The 13,712-nt window shown below is 43.7% G+C and overlaps 2 protein-coding genes across 2 annotated transcripts in view; both read left to right on the plus strand.

The window, feature by feature from the left end:
• Positions 1-2,300, plus strand: part of LOC129337026 (probable E3 ubiquitin-protein ligase HERC6) — a 47,178-nt gene extending 44,878 nt beyond the window's left edge. Inside the window, 3 exon segments of the mRNA XM_054990472.1 lie at positions 427-610; positions 710-812; positions 1,846-2,300. Of these exon segments, the coding sequence (XP_054846447.1) occupies positions 427-610; positions 710-812; positions 1,846-2,057 (499 nt within the window). The 3' untranslated portion in view covers positions 2,058-2,300.
• A 5,500-nt stretch (positions 2,301-7,800) lies between these two features.
• Positions 7,801-13,712, plus strand: part of LOC129337022 (probable E3 ubiquitin-protein ligase HERC4) — a 58,046-nt gene continuing 52,134 nt past the window's right edge. The window contains exon 1 of the mRNA XM_054990469.1: positions 7,801-8,412. Coding sequence (XP_054846444.1) covers positions 8,196-8,412 — 217 coding nt within the window. The 5' untranslated portion in view covers positions 7,801-8,195. The remainder of the gene's footprint in view (positions 8,413-13,712) is intronic.

Raw genomic sequence — 13,712 nt, forward strand, 5'->3', positions numbered from 1 at the left:
TCAAGGCAAGTGAGAAGCAGAGAGAGTTTGCCATTGCCTTCCTCTGCAGTGTCTTCCTTGGTGGTCCAAATACTGACCCTGCTTAGCTTCCGATTTATGATGAGATCAGGCTACACCAATACTACCTTTCCTCCAACAGATGTTCAAGGCCACTGATAAATTTTGCATTGTGACACATTTTACCTACCTTTTTAGTCTAAAAGTCAGCAGGAATCTTGTAGCACTTTGACATATTCTTCTTCTAGCTGATAAGTGATGAGGGTCATACCGGTCTGTGACTTTTCCAGGAGGTCTTGATTGATTCACAGAAACTGAAGTTTTCATTTAAGAAACAAGACTTAGTTTCTCAGAAACCAGCTGTACTAGCCTTTTTTTCTTGGGAGATAAACCACACATCAATACCGATTTCTATTTATTTCTTCAAAGGAAGGACTTTGTCAGCAGGTATGTAGATTATATCTTCAACAGATCCGTGGAAGGAGTTTTTGAGGAGTTCAAGAGGGGATTTTATAAGGTCCTTGACAAACGAGTCATTGGCTTCTTTGAACCCCAAGAGTTGATGGAAGTGGCCATTGGGAATGCAAATTACGACTGGGATGTCTATGAAAAGGTTGGTGCAGAGATGTGGCTACCACCTTCACCAGGATTACGCTTTATTACATCTACTCAATTTTTACTCACACATCTTTCACATTTTTTTCTTTTCAAGAATGCTGTTTACTGGGGAATATACAATCCGACTCACCCTACCATAACAAAGTTCTGGAAGGTTTTCCATGAGCTAACTTTAGCTGACAAAAAAGGCTTCCTATGTAAGTGTTGATAGGGTTTTTAAAAAATCTTGCCCTTTCTCCACAAAGTTCAGGGTTCCCCCACCCCGTTTTATCCTCCTAACCAACCTCACAGATTGTAAGGCTGAACAATAACGACTGACCCAAAATCACTGAAAAAGCTTCATCACAGAGTTGAAATTTGGCCTTGGGTTTCCCCTGCCAAACTCTGATATTCTAACCACACTACGCCACATAAACAAGTATCAAATTTGTAAGCTGCCACTTTAGTGCCCTCCCAAAGTTCATGAAGTAAATCAGTCTCTTTTAGACCAAACTTCTGCGAATGTCTCTCTCAACAGAGGACGTGTTTGGAATTCCACAAGATTACCTCACTTAATCTCTCAGTATGAATAGGGCGATATTGTCCTAATAATTTGGCCAACTTTGGAATCACTATTACTGCTGGCAAGCTGCTACTCCATTTTATCCTCACAACCACCCTTGGAGGTAGATTGGATTGAAAGAGAGTAATTTGCCCAGTCACTCACTCAGAAAGGGTCACGGCTGAAGCAACTGACAGTTTTAACCCGGGGCTTGCCAGTCGTAATCCGACAATCGGACAGGTATTGGCTCTCTTAAAATGATAGTCAGATGTCTTTAGATTGTTGGATATTGCTGTGTACTATATGGCATTTGTTCTGAGGAGTCCCATATCATGCCTTCCAAAGCACTCTGCTTGCTTGTGGCCTCTCTGACTTTTGCATGCATCCAAAGTGTTAACAGGAGCTTTTTCCTTGGGGTGTGATCCCTTTTCATTGGGGAAAGTGTGTGTTGGGGGGGGGAGGGGTGGAAATAGAAAACGCCATGCCAGGGGCTTCACCAGTGTGGATATTTCATTCCTCTACTTCGTTTGTATAGATTGTGTGGCAATATCTGGCTCACACAGTGTACACTGTACACCATTGTAGTTTATATTACCCTTGGGCAAACTGTATTCATGACACTTGAAACGGTGTCAGTAGTTTCTGACTTGATACACAAGAATCACCGAATCCGTGTCTTTCTCCTTCAGTATTTGTCACAGGAAGTGACCGGGTCCCTATAACAGGAATGGAGTCCATGAAGCTAACTATTCACTCGCATAAGGCGCTTTCAGAAGAACATATCCCTGAAGCCCAGACCTGCTATCATATTCTCCTCCTACCTCCTTATTCCGCAACAGGAAAACTAAAGGAGAAACTTCTACGGGCTATTGAGAACAATTCGGGCTTTGGCAAATATTGAAATTGCTGATTCAACGACAACAACAACAACATAGACAGGAGCTTGGGAATGAAAATTTGGTAGCTTAGTTTCTCTTTCATTGTTGAGAAATTTAAGGAAACATACAAGCCTTTTCATGAGGTTTAAATCAGTTGATTATCAATGATTTTCCACTTAGTTGTTCCTGAAGCATAGTTTATTTCCCTTAGCTGTAGCCTCTTTTACTATGTAACTTGAAATTAAAGAATTCCAGTTTGTACCCAATAGGTTCTCAGTGACCTGTTTCTTCAGTATGGTCCCCCTTGATTCATTTGGTTATTTCTGACTAAGAATCCAGACAATGCTGTCCCCGACAATTGAATTCCTATGTGTTCCTTACTGTCACACCATTTTTAAAAGAAATTGTTTTATGGCCATTTTTACCGCTTCCATTGCAGAAGCATCATATATTTCTGGTGGGAAGTTTATACTGTTGTCTGTCTCACTTGGGGCACTTCCACACGTAGTGGCAATGGAGTGTCCACACAGAAGTTTTCTCTGCACTTTTCTTGCCTCATCCTCTCCATGGCTCCCATTCTCCTGTACCTCTACAGGGCTTTTCTCTCAGGCTTAAAAAAAGTAATAGGTAGATCATTATAGCATTGTAACATTGCAATTATTTATTCCCACAATGTATGAGTTTCTAGCTTTCTTTTTAAAAGTAACTTTCCAGCTCTTTCAGCAGCAGAATTAGAAGGAAGAATGTACATCCTGTACCTTTTCCCTTCTGTGTCTGCAATGAAAAGGGCTGGAAACGTACTCTTTTGAAAAACTTACTTTATTACTTAAATGAAAGCTGGGAACTAGTACATTATTGGAATAGATCTCTGTAACATTACTGTGCATGACAACATTAAAACAATATTTTTTTTAAAGCTTGAAAGGAAGCCCTCCAGCGGGATAGTGGGGTCATGGTGGAATGGCTTCAGGTGTTGATGGGGGGGGGTAACCTACAAAAATATGCTCCTTCCATACACAGTGTCCAAAAGTGCTTTGACTGCAACCTTTAATAATGTTAGTGGAATTTTAAAAAGAGTACTCTGCTTCTACTTTATAAGTCCCCTACTACCACTAACCCATATATATTTCAAGTCACCAAACACAATTACAGAGGAAAAATGGGTTTATTTCTTGCATGGAATAACCCTAGACATATTCTGGCTGATTCCGCACACGTTGGATAATGCACTTTCAATGCACTTTATTTTATGTTTTGACACATTCTCCATTAGAGAAGACGTGTAAAGACCAGTAGCACTGGAGGGCCTTATATCCCCTTCAGTACTGTTTATTTACAGAATAACTGCCATTTGTTTACAGAATAAAAGATCAGAGGTTAGGATGAAACCCTGTCAAAATGACGCATTTTCCCAGAGAACATGACATCTGACAAGTCTGAATGATAAATTAATTATACAAACAATTGAAAAGCTGGAGCCATGTATCTGATATTTTCCTTGGGAAGGAATTCACTCAAGGTTGAAATCTTTATCTCATTAGAATAACCAAAACAAAAAAAATGTTTACACATTGCTCAGTGATTTGTCTCATCCACTGGAGGCATATGTATCTTTGAAGAAGGAATGTGACACTTAGAGCAAGGCTTTATTACTTGTTTACAAATTTATGTGTGTTGGTAGCTAGAATGTATGCTCAAAATAAGATTTTATAAAATAGGGCCTAAAAATTCCCTAACAAATAACTATGCTTATAGACTGTTCTTCTAGACAGATTAGTCCCCCACTCATAACAGTGAACAATGTTACTATTATATCCACAACTCAGCAAGTAGCTCACCCAAGGCTACCTGCTAAGCTCAGGGCCGTAGTGGGATTCAAACCAGCAGAGTGCTGATTTGCAACCTGACTGCTTAGCCACTGTGCTACATATGGTGCCAAATCAGGTTTGGAAAAGGTTGCAGCAATATCACAGAGTGATAGAGGACAACCTCATGCGGATGATCTCAAAGACAGCAGTGTTGCAAGGAAGCCAACGTGAAGCAAAATATTCCTGTGGAAGCCACCTTGATTTGGAGTACAGATTTCATAGTGGTCAGTGACTGATGTGTGATCTTGCCTCTCCATTATCTGCTCTCCTGTCCTGCTGCCCCCCCCCATGAAGAAACCCTCTGCCAATGTCACCTCTACAGTGAAGGGTGTTATCTGCCCTTGTGTTACAGAGCTAGGGAAGGGGCTGATGGTCACTTTAGCTACTGCCTAAATCGTTTTTAAAAGTAGTTATTAAGAAAATTGCTTCAGTTCTGGTACAGACAATACACCCTTTGGGAGGGAAATCTTCCCCTCAAAGCAACAGTTGCAGCATACAAAAGGGGCAGATAGGTGAAATTCAGGAGGCAAGAAGGAAATTGAAGCAATTACTGGCTTACTGCTAACTTGTTTGATGCAGGAATATAAAACAGGAGTCCTGTGATATATTGAAGACTACCCACATTTATTACAGCATAAGCTTTCCTGATTTTGACCTCACTTCATCAGACTCATTGGAGTGAAAATCCATTGTTCCTATTTATATACACAACAGAAAAGAGGGAAAGGGAGGCTGGTCGAAAACCAGAGCTAACCCACATAATAATTATTTTGTTCAGTATGAATGGGAGACATTCCCTCCTGGAGTTGGATAGGCAAAGTGTAAGACTTCTAGTGCAGGATGAAATAAGATAAGCAGATGCAATAGGAAGTTACAGAGGTATAGTGAAAGTAATCTGTAAAGATTAGGGTATGCAATAAGAATAATTGCACTTATATACCATTCTTTTAGACAGATTAGTGCCACACTCAGAGCATTATTATTATCCCTACAATACAGCAGGGGAACTAGAGCTGAGATGGAGTGGCTTACCCAAGTCTGTCTGCTGAGCTCATGGTAGTAGTGGGATTCAAACCAGCAGAGTGCTGATTTGCAACCCAACCATTTAACCACTATGCAACAGCAGATATTAACACTGATGCAGGGAGTGGCTTTTGGAGACCAGTGCAGATCTCTTTGCAGATTGATTTTTAAAAATTGTCTATATGGCCTGCCCGATAGAAGCTACTTCTAATAAAACCTCTTGCTTTATATTCTTCATGCCAGCTTCTTGATTGCTATATGAAATAATGGATTATTTATTGTCATTCCAAGGTACATGCGGTGGTATATACAGTATTTTAGCCTCAGAGCAACTTTGTGAGTGGGAGCATTTGAGATAACCATGTGTATAGTAATCAGCTGGGCCACACTGACTTCTCGGAATGTATATGGGTGTTTCTGCTGTAGCATAGTGGTTAAGTGGCTGGGCTGCAAATCAGCACTCTGCTAGTTCAGCTCCCACAACTGCCATGGATTCTGCAGGTGGCCTTGGGTAAGCCACTCCTCTCAACCCTGGCTCTCTAGCTGTATTGTGGGGATAATAAAAGCACTGACTTTGTTCACCATTTTGAGTGGGACATTATTCTGTCCAGAAGGGCGGTATATAATAATAATCACAGAGTTGGAAGGGGACATACAGACCTTCTAGTCCAACCCCCTGCCCAATGCAGGATGAGCCTAAAGCATCCCTGACAAAGATTCATCCAGCCTCTTCTTGAAAACTGCCAGTGAGGGGGAACTCACCACCTCCCTAGGCAGCTGATTCCACCTTTGAACTACTCTGACCATGAAAAAGTTTTTCCTAATATCCAGCTGGTACCTTTCTGCATGTAATTTAAGCCCGTTGCTTCGGGTCCTATTCTCTGCTGCCAAATGGAACAGCTCTTTGCCCTCCTCCAAATGACAGCCTTTCAAATATTTAAAGAGAGCAATCATGTCCCCCCTCAGTCTCCTCCAAACTTAACAGTCCCAAGGCCCTCAGCCTTTTCTCGTAGGGCTCAGTCTCCAGACCCCTGATCAACCTCGTCGCTCTCTGCACCCTCTCGATTTTGTCCACATGACGCTCCATACCCCTGAACAGAGAGTCCCCGATGACCACCACCTTCCGTTTTCTTCCACTTCTGTGTGGCCCCATATCCTCTTCACTCCTCCAGGTTTTTGTGGTTCTTCTTCTGCTCTCTCTCCGTCACCATCTCAAGCACCTCAAAACGATTCTTGAGCTCCAGTAGACCAGACTGTCGCCTTCGTCCATGTCTTCAGGTTTGTACTGCAGAACTGAAAGGAGGCTCAGAAGGCAGATCAACCCTTCCTTCTTCTTTTGGACTTATTTCTTCATGCTTGTGCAGAGCCCCCAGGCTCTTCTCAATAAAATCTTCCCCTTCCTTGATTTCCTGAAGGGTGGTGATCCTCTCCTCTAGGCTCTGAATCTTCTCCAAAAGCCTGATCAGCTTATACTTCTGACAAGTGAAGTCCATCTTCTCTTCCGGGAGGAAAACAAAAACAATAACAACATTCAATTTATATACCGCTCTTCAGGACAACTTAATGCCCACTCAGAGCAGTTTACAAAGTATGTTGTTATTATCCTCACAACAATCACCCTGTGAGGTGGGTGTGGCTGAGAGAGCTCCAAGAAGCTGTGACTGACCTAAGGTCACCCAGCACGCTTCAAATGGAGGAGCAGGGAATCAAACCCGGCTCTCCAGATTAGAGTCCTGCCGCTCTTAACCACTACACCAAATAAGCACACACTGGTAATGATTAAAGGAAAGAGCGCTCTTTCAAGGCATGCCGAACACAGACTGAATGGATCACTGCTTGGTTATTTCGAAGTCCAGACAAAAGCTTATTATTGAGTAGCTGGGTTAAAGGCACTTTAACACAGATACAGGCAGGTACTTTATTAAATATAGGGAAATGGATGTATGTAACACTTGGCAGGGAAGGGCAATGACATACAACTCTTGAGTCGCAGACAAAAGGGGAAATGATGCAAGTTGTCGAGTTCTCCAGATCTCTTCATCAGGCTGGATGTAAACAAAGGGGGGGGTATCAACTGAAGCCGGATTGGTGGAAACAAGAGACCCATGACCCTTGTCATTTTCTCTTCAGGTGAAGAATTAGGATTAATACATGATTTGGTGGTAGAGCAGACGTTACTTGCAAAAGGTACCGGGTTCTGTCCTCAGTATCTCCGGGCAGAAGGATCAAGTAGTGGTGGCGATGTGAACAGGTTCTATTTAAGATGCTGGAAAGAAGCCACTACACAACACAGACCTTGATAAACCCAAAGGTCTGATGGTGTAAAGGAGCAGCTTGTATTCAGCCCCATTCGAAGGCTAAATTCAGGTACAGGAGACTGAGGTTGCAGGATGCTCCATGGGTTCGAAGCAAAACCCAACACCCTGAATCAAAACCAGCAAAAATAAGTAAGTTATACAAGGCAGAGGGCACACTTCCTCCGGCTTCAGAGTTCCTCGTCTTGCTGGATGTTCCTTTTGAAAGGAAAACATTAAAGGGTCTGTTAAAAAGCCGCAGTTAGTAGAAATGGGTTCTAACATCAGCTAGCAGCAAAGGAGGGGAAGGTCGGGTACCCGGAGATTTCCCGGAATTACAACCGATCTCCAGACTAGAGAGATCAATTCCCGTGGAGGAAATGGCTGCTTTGGAGCGAGGGGGGGGCATAGACTTATCCCCAGCTGAGCGTCCTCCCCTCCCCAAACTCTGCCCTATGGAGAGTGCAGCCTGATTTGCATATGCAGATTACGGAGGCGGAGTCACTCCCGCTTGCCTTTCCAAACAGGCTAGCCGATTTCGTCAGCGCCGCCGGTCCTTTTCTTTCGCGGACAGCAGAAATCATGTGTCGGCGATCGCAGTTTCCATTTCCCCAGAAGAGCCGCCCACCGGCGCTGTCTTTCGAAAGTAAACCGAGACAGCCAGCAAAAGGAAACCGCGGGCTGCTCCTGGTCCTAGCTTGTCGCTCGATGTCAACAGCTTTCTAGAGGCGAACTTTCTAGAGGCGAACTCTTTGCCGCCAGACCGCAACTTCAACGTTTCTGCAAAGTATTCCCTCGCCCGCCAGACAAGTTTCGTGCGCCCGCCAGACAAGTTTCGTGCGCTACAAAGTATTCCCTCGCCCGCCAGACAAGTTTCGTGCGCTACAATCGATTCTTCGATTTGGCATCCCCTGGAGAGGACTTTGCCTAAGACGGTGGCGTTGGGGGGTCGCGGTAAGAAAGCTGCCCAAGGAACATGCCCGGGCGCAGGGCGAGTAGACCGGCGGGCTCGCCTTCGGCTGGCGCGTCCTTGCTGCTCTTCCCCGAGGCTGCCTTCTTCCAAGAGGACCCTGCAGCCATCCGCCAGATCAGCTGTAAGCGCGGCTGCCTGGCTGTGGTGAAGACCGACGGGACGGTGGTCGTTTGGGATCGCGCAGAGGAGGGAAGCGGCCAAAGTCCCGCTAGGAAACCCAGTGAGTAGATCCGTAAATCCACTTGCATTGACGGGAGTAAGCGCCACTAAGCGTTGTGGGACCTACTTCTAGGTAGGCATGCGGGTCACATGAAGATACTTTAGATCAGAGGCAGCCTGGCGGAAATTCTCCAGGGACTCCGGTGGACCTGATCCTTCTAGCTGGAGATGCTGGACGTTGAACTCGGGACCTTCTGCGTGCAAAGCAGCTGCTCTAGCTATGAGCCACAGCTTTCCACCTCTAGAGGGCTCCTTGTGCCTTTCTGGTTTGGGAGCCAGTTGGTTTGCTCGGCCTTGATCTGGATAGCCCAGGCAAGCCAGATCTCGGAAGCTAAGCCTTAGTAATTGAATGGGAGACCTCCAAGGAAGAACAGAGTTGTAGAGGCAAGCAATGGCAAACCATTGCCTTGAAAACCCCACTAGGGGTCTCCATAAGTCAGCTATAACTTGATGGCACTTTCTGCCACCGCCAACGGCAACATTTGAGTCTAAAAGCACCTTAAAGCCCAATAAGATTTTACCTTTGGAAAGTCAAAGCTCCCACCCACCTCACAGGGTGTTTTGTTGTGGGGATAATAATGACATACTTTGTAAACCGCTCTGAGTGGGCATTAAGTTGTCCTGAAGGGCAGTATATAAATCGAATGTTGTTATTATTGTTGTCATATCTGATTTGAATCTTGCTGTTCTCCTGCAGACTAACACAGCTTGTGTGTATGTGTGGTGCCCCCAAGTCATCGCTGACTTACAGCAACCCCTGGCAGGGTTTTCATGGCAGGAGACTATCAGAGGTGGTTTGCCATTGCCTGCCTCTACAACCTAGGTCTTGGTTGGAGGTCTCCCATCCGATTACCAACCAAGGTCAACCCTGCTTAGCTTTTGAGATCAGGCTCACCTGGGCTATCCAGGTCACCCGCTTGAAAATAAGTTTGCTAGGGAAGTTCTTGCCATAGGAAAGTGAGTGGTGGCAGGTGGTCATTCTGGATAAGAGCACTGAGAGCGTTTCCCAGACTTCTGAGGTAGGGTTCACTGGAGGACTGCCATCTCCCACCAATATGGACCACTGTGTGGGGACCCAGTGCTCTTACTGGGTTCCCACACAGTAAGCACTGGATCCCCACTCTTACCGGAATGGAGGCATGTCGGCCACTAGTTCAGCACTGAATGGACATGTGTTTGCCGAGTGGCTAATGGCAGCTAACGTGGACTGTGATGTTAGTGGCCAGTTCTGGCAGTAGGAGTCGCTGTGCCGCCCCTACTGCGCCCTAACATGTGCCCTTCTTCTCCTGCTGTCTCACGATGCAGTGGCACTTGGCAGCCAAAGTTAGTAGTCCTCCCATAAATCTTACACTCGACATGATTTGTTTTTATCACAAAAGCAAGAATATGACTCACCCTCCTCAGGAACAACATTTCTGCATTTCTGGGTGAGAGATGATTCTAGCCAAGCTTCCTCATTAGAACTGGGCAAGTCCAGATTGGGGACTCATGCAGAGATGTAGCAGGAGTTCTTTAGCAGAGGCAGGTCATCTTGCTACCCCTCTGCTTTAGCAATATCTGGATGAGAGGCTGACTGGAAAGAGGGGAGGTCAGGGAATCATGCAGAGGCATAAGTGGGATGCTCTGTTTGGGTGAGTGCTTCATAGGCGCCTTCAATTCAATTGATTGGTTTCTCATAGTGTACAGTGCTAAAGCATCTCTGTTGACCATAGAGAGTCAGTGTTGTATGGACTACATATGGGGAAACTTGGGTTCAGATTCTCACTGTTGTGAAGCTCACAGGGTGACTGTATTCCAGTCACTCTTTTTCAGCCTAACCTGCCTCACAGGGTTGTTGTGAAGATAAAATGGTGGGAAAGAACCATGTATGATGCCCTGAACTCCTTGGAGGAAGGATAAGCAACTAAGGAAGAGCTAAGGAAGGGTTCTCAAAACGTATTCTGAAGAACACTGGGGCTCTATCAATCTACCTGTGACATTTTCCTTGTCCTTGGTTCTCAATTCCTCTATTTTATCTACACAACAACCCTATGAGGTAGGCTAGATAAGGGGCTGAAACTAAATTGGACACTTACTTTTATACTTTATTGGTTCCTTGGAGGCCACTGTCAGGGTTACCAACACCCTGAAGGAAAAAATGAAAAATTCAACAAGTTTTTCTGTTGGTGAAAAAAGTGAGGAGGGGGATCCCCTTTGACTACTCAAAAAAGCTATGCTGGAGATACTGGAACATAAATGGACAAAGGCTATATAGGATGTAGGCAGTAGTAAGGAGGAGACTTGAATAAGGTAGAGCAAAAAAGCTGGCTTGATCTGACCCAGTGTCTTGTCTTTTTAAGGTCAGAGATGCAGAGGAGTTAGCTGTGTTAGTCTGTAGTAGCAAAATCAAAAAGAGTCCAGTTGCACCTTTAAGACTAACCAACTTTATTGTAGCATAAGCTTTCGAGAATCACAGTTCTCTTCATCAGATGCATCTGACGAAGAGAACTGTGATTCTCGAAAGCTTATGCTACAATAAAGTTGGTTAGTCTTAAAGGTGCTACTGGACTCTTTTTGATTGTCTTTTTAATAGAGTCTTAATGAAATGTTACCTTCCAAGTGATGTTATTTAGCTCTATTCTAGGAAAGGCTTTAACTACCCATTTCCACAAATTAAGCATCTGTTAAGGGAGCAGGCCATTTTTTCCAGACTGTCAGCAACCCTAGCTTTTGTGCAGCAACCTCAGCTCTACCTCAGTGAGAGGATGCCTTCTTATTCTTGTTTAAAAAAGCGGCTATGGTTTTTCAAAAGAAAACTCTCCAGTGGGTTGACAGTTTGCAATGTGTGAAGCTTTCCCTCAGAGCGGAACTACAAGTGACAAAAGGCACAGGTTAGGCACTTGTCAGCTTCCCTCAAGTTTTGATGGGAAATGTAGGCATCCTGGTCTTGCAGCTTGGCTCTCTGACTGCTGTCCAATGGACTTTTCAACTGTCACTTGTCCAACATTCCGCCAAGTTGCCTACATTTCCCATCAAAACTTGAGGGAAGCTGACAAGTGTCCAACCTGTGCCTTTTGTCACTTGTTTCGCTCTCAGTTTCAGTCTGTCAACCTTTTTCTTCGGTTTCCTCAACAGCTGGGTGAGGGTTCTTTCCACATCAGTTTCAATTTCCATTCTGGAACCAGGACACTCTGCAAGGGTGGTGTAATCTTCAAGAGCCTTAAGCAAATACTACAGAAATCAGAGAGTGGGCCTTGCTTTATTTACCTGACTGAGCCAATGTAGTAGAGGCTCATGTGGGCCTCTTTTTTCTGTCAGGGAGAAGGTCCTTTGGTGGTAACAGTTTCTCCACAGTAGTAAGCAGGCAAGTGGCAAGAGTTGACAAGATCAAGTTGAACTCATGTGTGAAGTCCATACAGCTTCTGAAATTAAAATTCTGAGCACTGGGAGCTGGTATGGAGGGATGATTAGGATGCCTGTCTGAAATAGAAGAGGCCCAGACTGTAGCCTCCACACCACATGAAACTCACTGAGTGACCTCAGGCCTAACCTACTGCACGGAGCTGCTGTGAAAATGGGGAAGAAGAAGAAGGCTTTATACCCCACCCTTCACTACCTGAAGGAGTCTTATAGCGGCTTACAATCACCTTTCCTTCCTCTCACTACAACAGACACCCTGTGAGGTAGGTGGGGCTGAGAGAGCTCTGAGAGAGCTGTGGCTGGCCTCAGGTCACCCAGCTGGCTTCATGTGGAGAAGTAGGGAATCAAACTTGATTCTCCAGATTAGAGTCCTACTGCTCTTAACCGCTACACCAAACTGATTCTCATTTTTTAAATTTTTTATGAACTTGGTAGTTTTATTCTATAAATCATTAGAAGTTTGCAGAGCGGACCATTTACACAACTATTGATTCTGAAGTGGCATCACTACTTGGCATTGTAGTAGTAGGCAAGTACAACCTTTAGTTATCCACAGTATTAGCAAGGCATGTTTTCACTTAAGGCTGCAGGTAACAGTTCATTGCCGTCTGCATTTGCCCTTTAGTTCTTCCACTTTTGCTGTCTTTTTGGGACATTCCTTTGAAGGCATTCCAAGCATCCCACTTGGCATTGCCTTTGAAGTCAAGCATTCCAGGACATCCAGTTTTTACATCTCCAATAGTAACCTGTTTGAAGTGACTATCCAGCATTTCTTGGTCAGTTGGTTGAGCCTTGAGCTTTTTTACCTCTTTGGCAGCTTTATCAAATTCTTCCTGGGTCATGATTAAAGCAGCACACTGTTGCACCAATATAGATAAAAGCACATGACTATAATCAATACTATGCCATGTACTTGTATTCTAGATGAACTTTCAAACTCTGCATGAACCGTCTGTGTGTTCTTTTCTAAGTGCTAGGTAATTCTAACTGGTGTGCTTTAACCTTTTGACAGTTAATTAAAACCGTGGACTCTGAGTGATTCTGCACACATTGGATAATGCGCTTCCAATCCTCCTTATAGATCATTGGTGTGCGGAACAAAAAATCCACCTCAAACAATTGATAATGTGCATTGAAAGTGCATTATCCTACGTGTGCGGAATCAACCTCTATCTAGATTAATGTTCCTCTATCAGAGATTCAACCAATAGTGATCTCTTAACTTTTTCTGACGTTTCTCAGAGATTTTTAGTTTTGTTTTGCAAGTTTGAGTATAATGTCATTTTTTTACTAATTGGAACGTTATACAATAGAAACTATGAATATTCAATGAAGCACCAGACCAGTTATTGTTTGTTTGTGCTATCATGTGAATAGATCTTAGATATTTGCATATGATGACTTATAAAAATGCAAATTCAGATAGAATGTCAGAGCTCTGATGGAAGAAATCTCTTGAGAGAATTTAGGTGAGAATTTATCTTTACCTATGCATTTCATAGAAACTTTGATTGTTAAACTTAGAATTTATTAGGAAATGTTAGCAAACTTACTTCTTATTGCCTTTCTGTGTTCTGTTTTTATAGGATTTATATTAATAACCATTTATATTTTAATTACTTGCTTCATTAAAAAACTAGGGTGTATTTTCAATAAAGTGAAATAAACTCTAGACAGGTGTCTGTGTGTTTAGTTGCAAAGCAATATTGAACCCTATATAAAATAAGTGTACTGATAAACAGGTAGTTCAAAGAACTTAGCTGTTTGACAGGTCTGAAAACTAATTGCTGAAAGCTTTCCAAGAGAAAGATCCGTTTTTCTTCTGGCTAAGTGGAAGCTTGGTTCAGACACGGGCAAAAGCTCGTTACAACGCGGTCATCTTTGTATCAGCCATAAGACAGA

The sequence above is a fragment of the Eublepharis macularius genome, chromosome 10, assembly GCF_028583425.1.
Source record: "Eublepharis macularius isolate TG4126 chromosome 10, MPM_Emac_v1.0, whole genome shotgun sequence".
Taxonomy (NCBI): domain Eukaryota; kingdom Metazoa; phylum Chordata; class Lepidosauria; order Squamata; family Eublepharidae; genus Eublepharis; species Eublepharis macularius.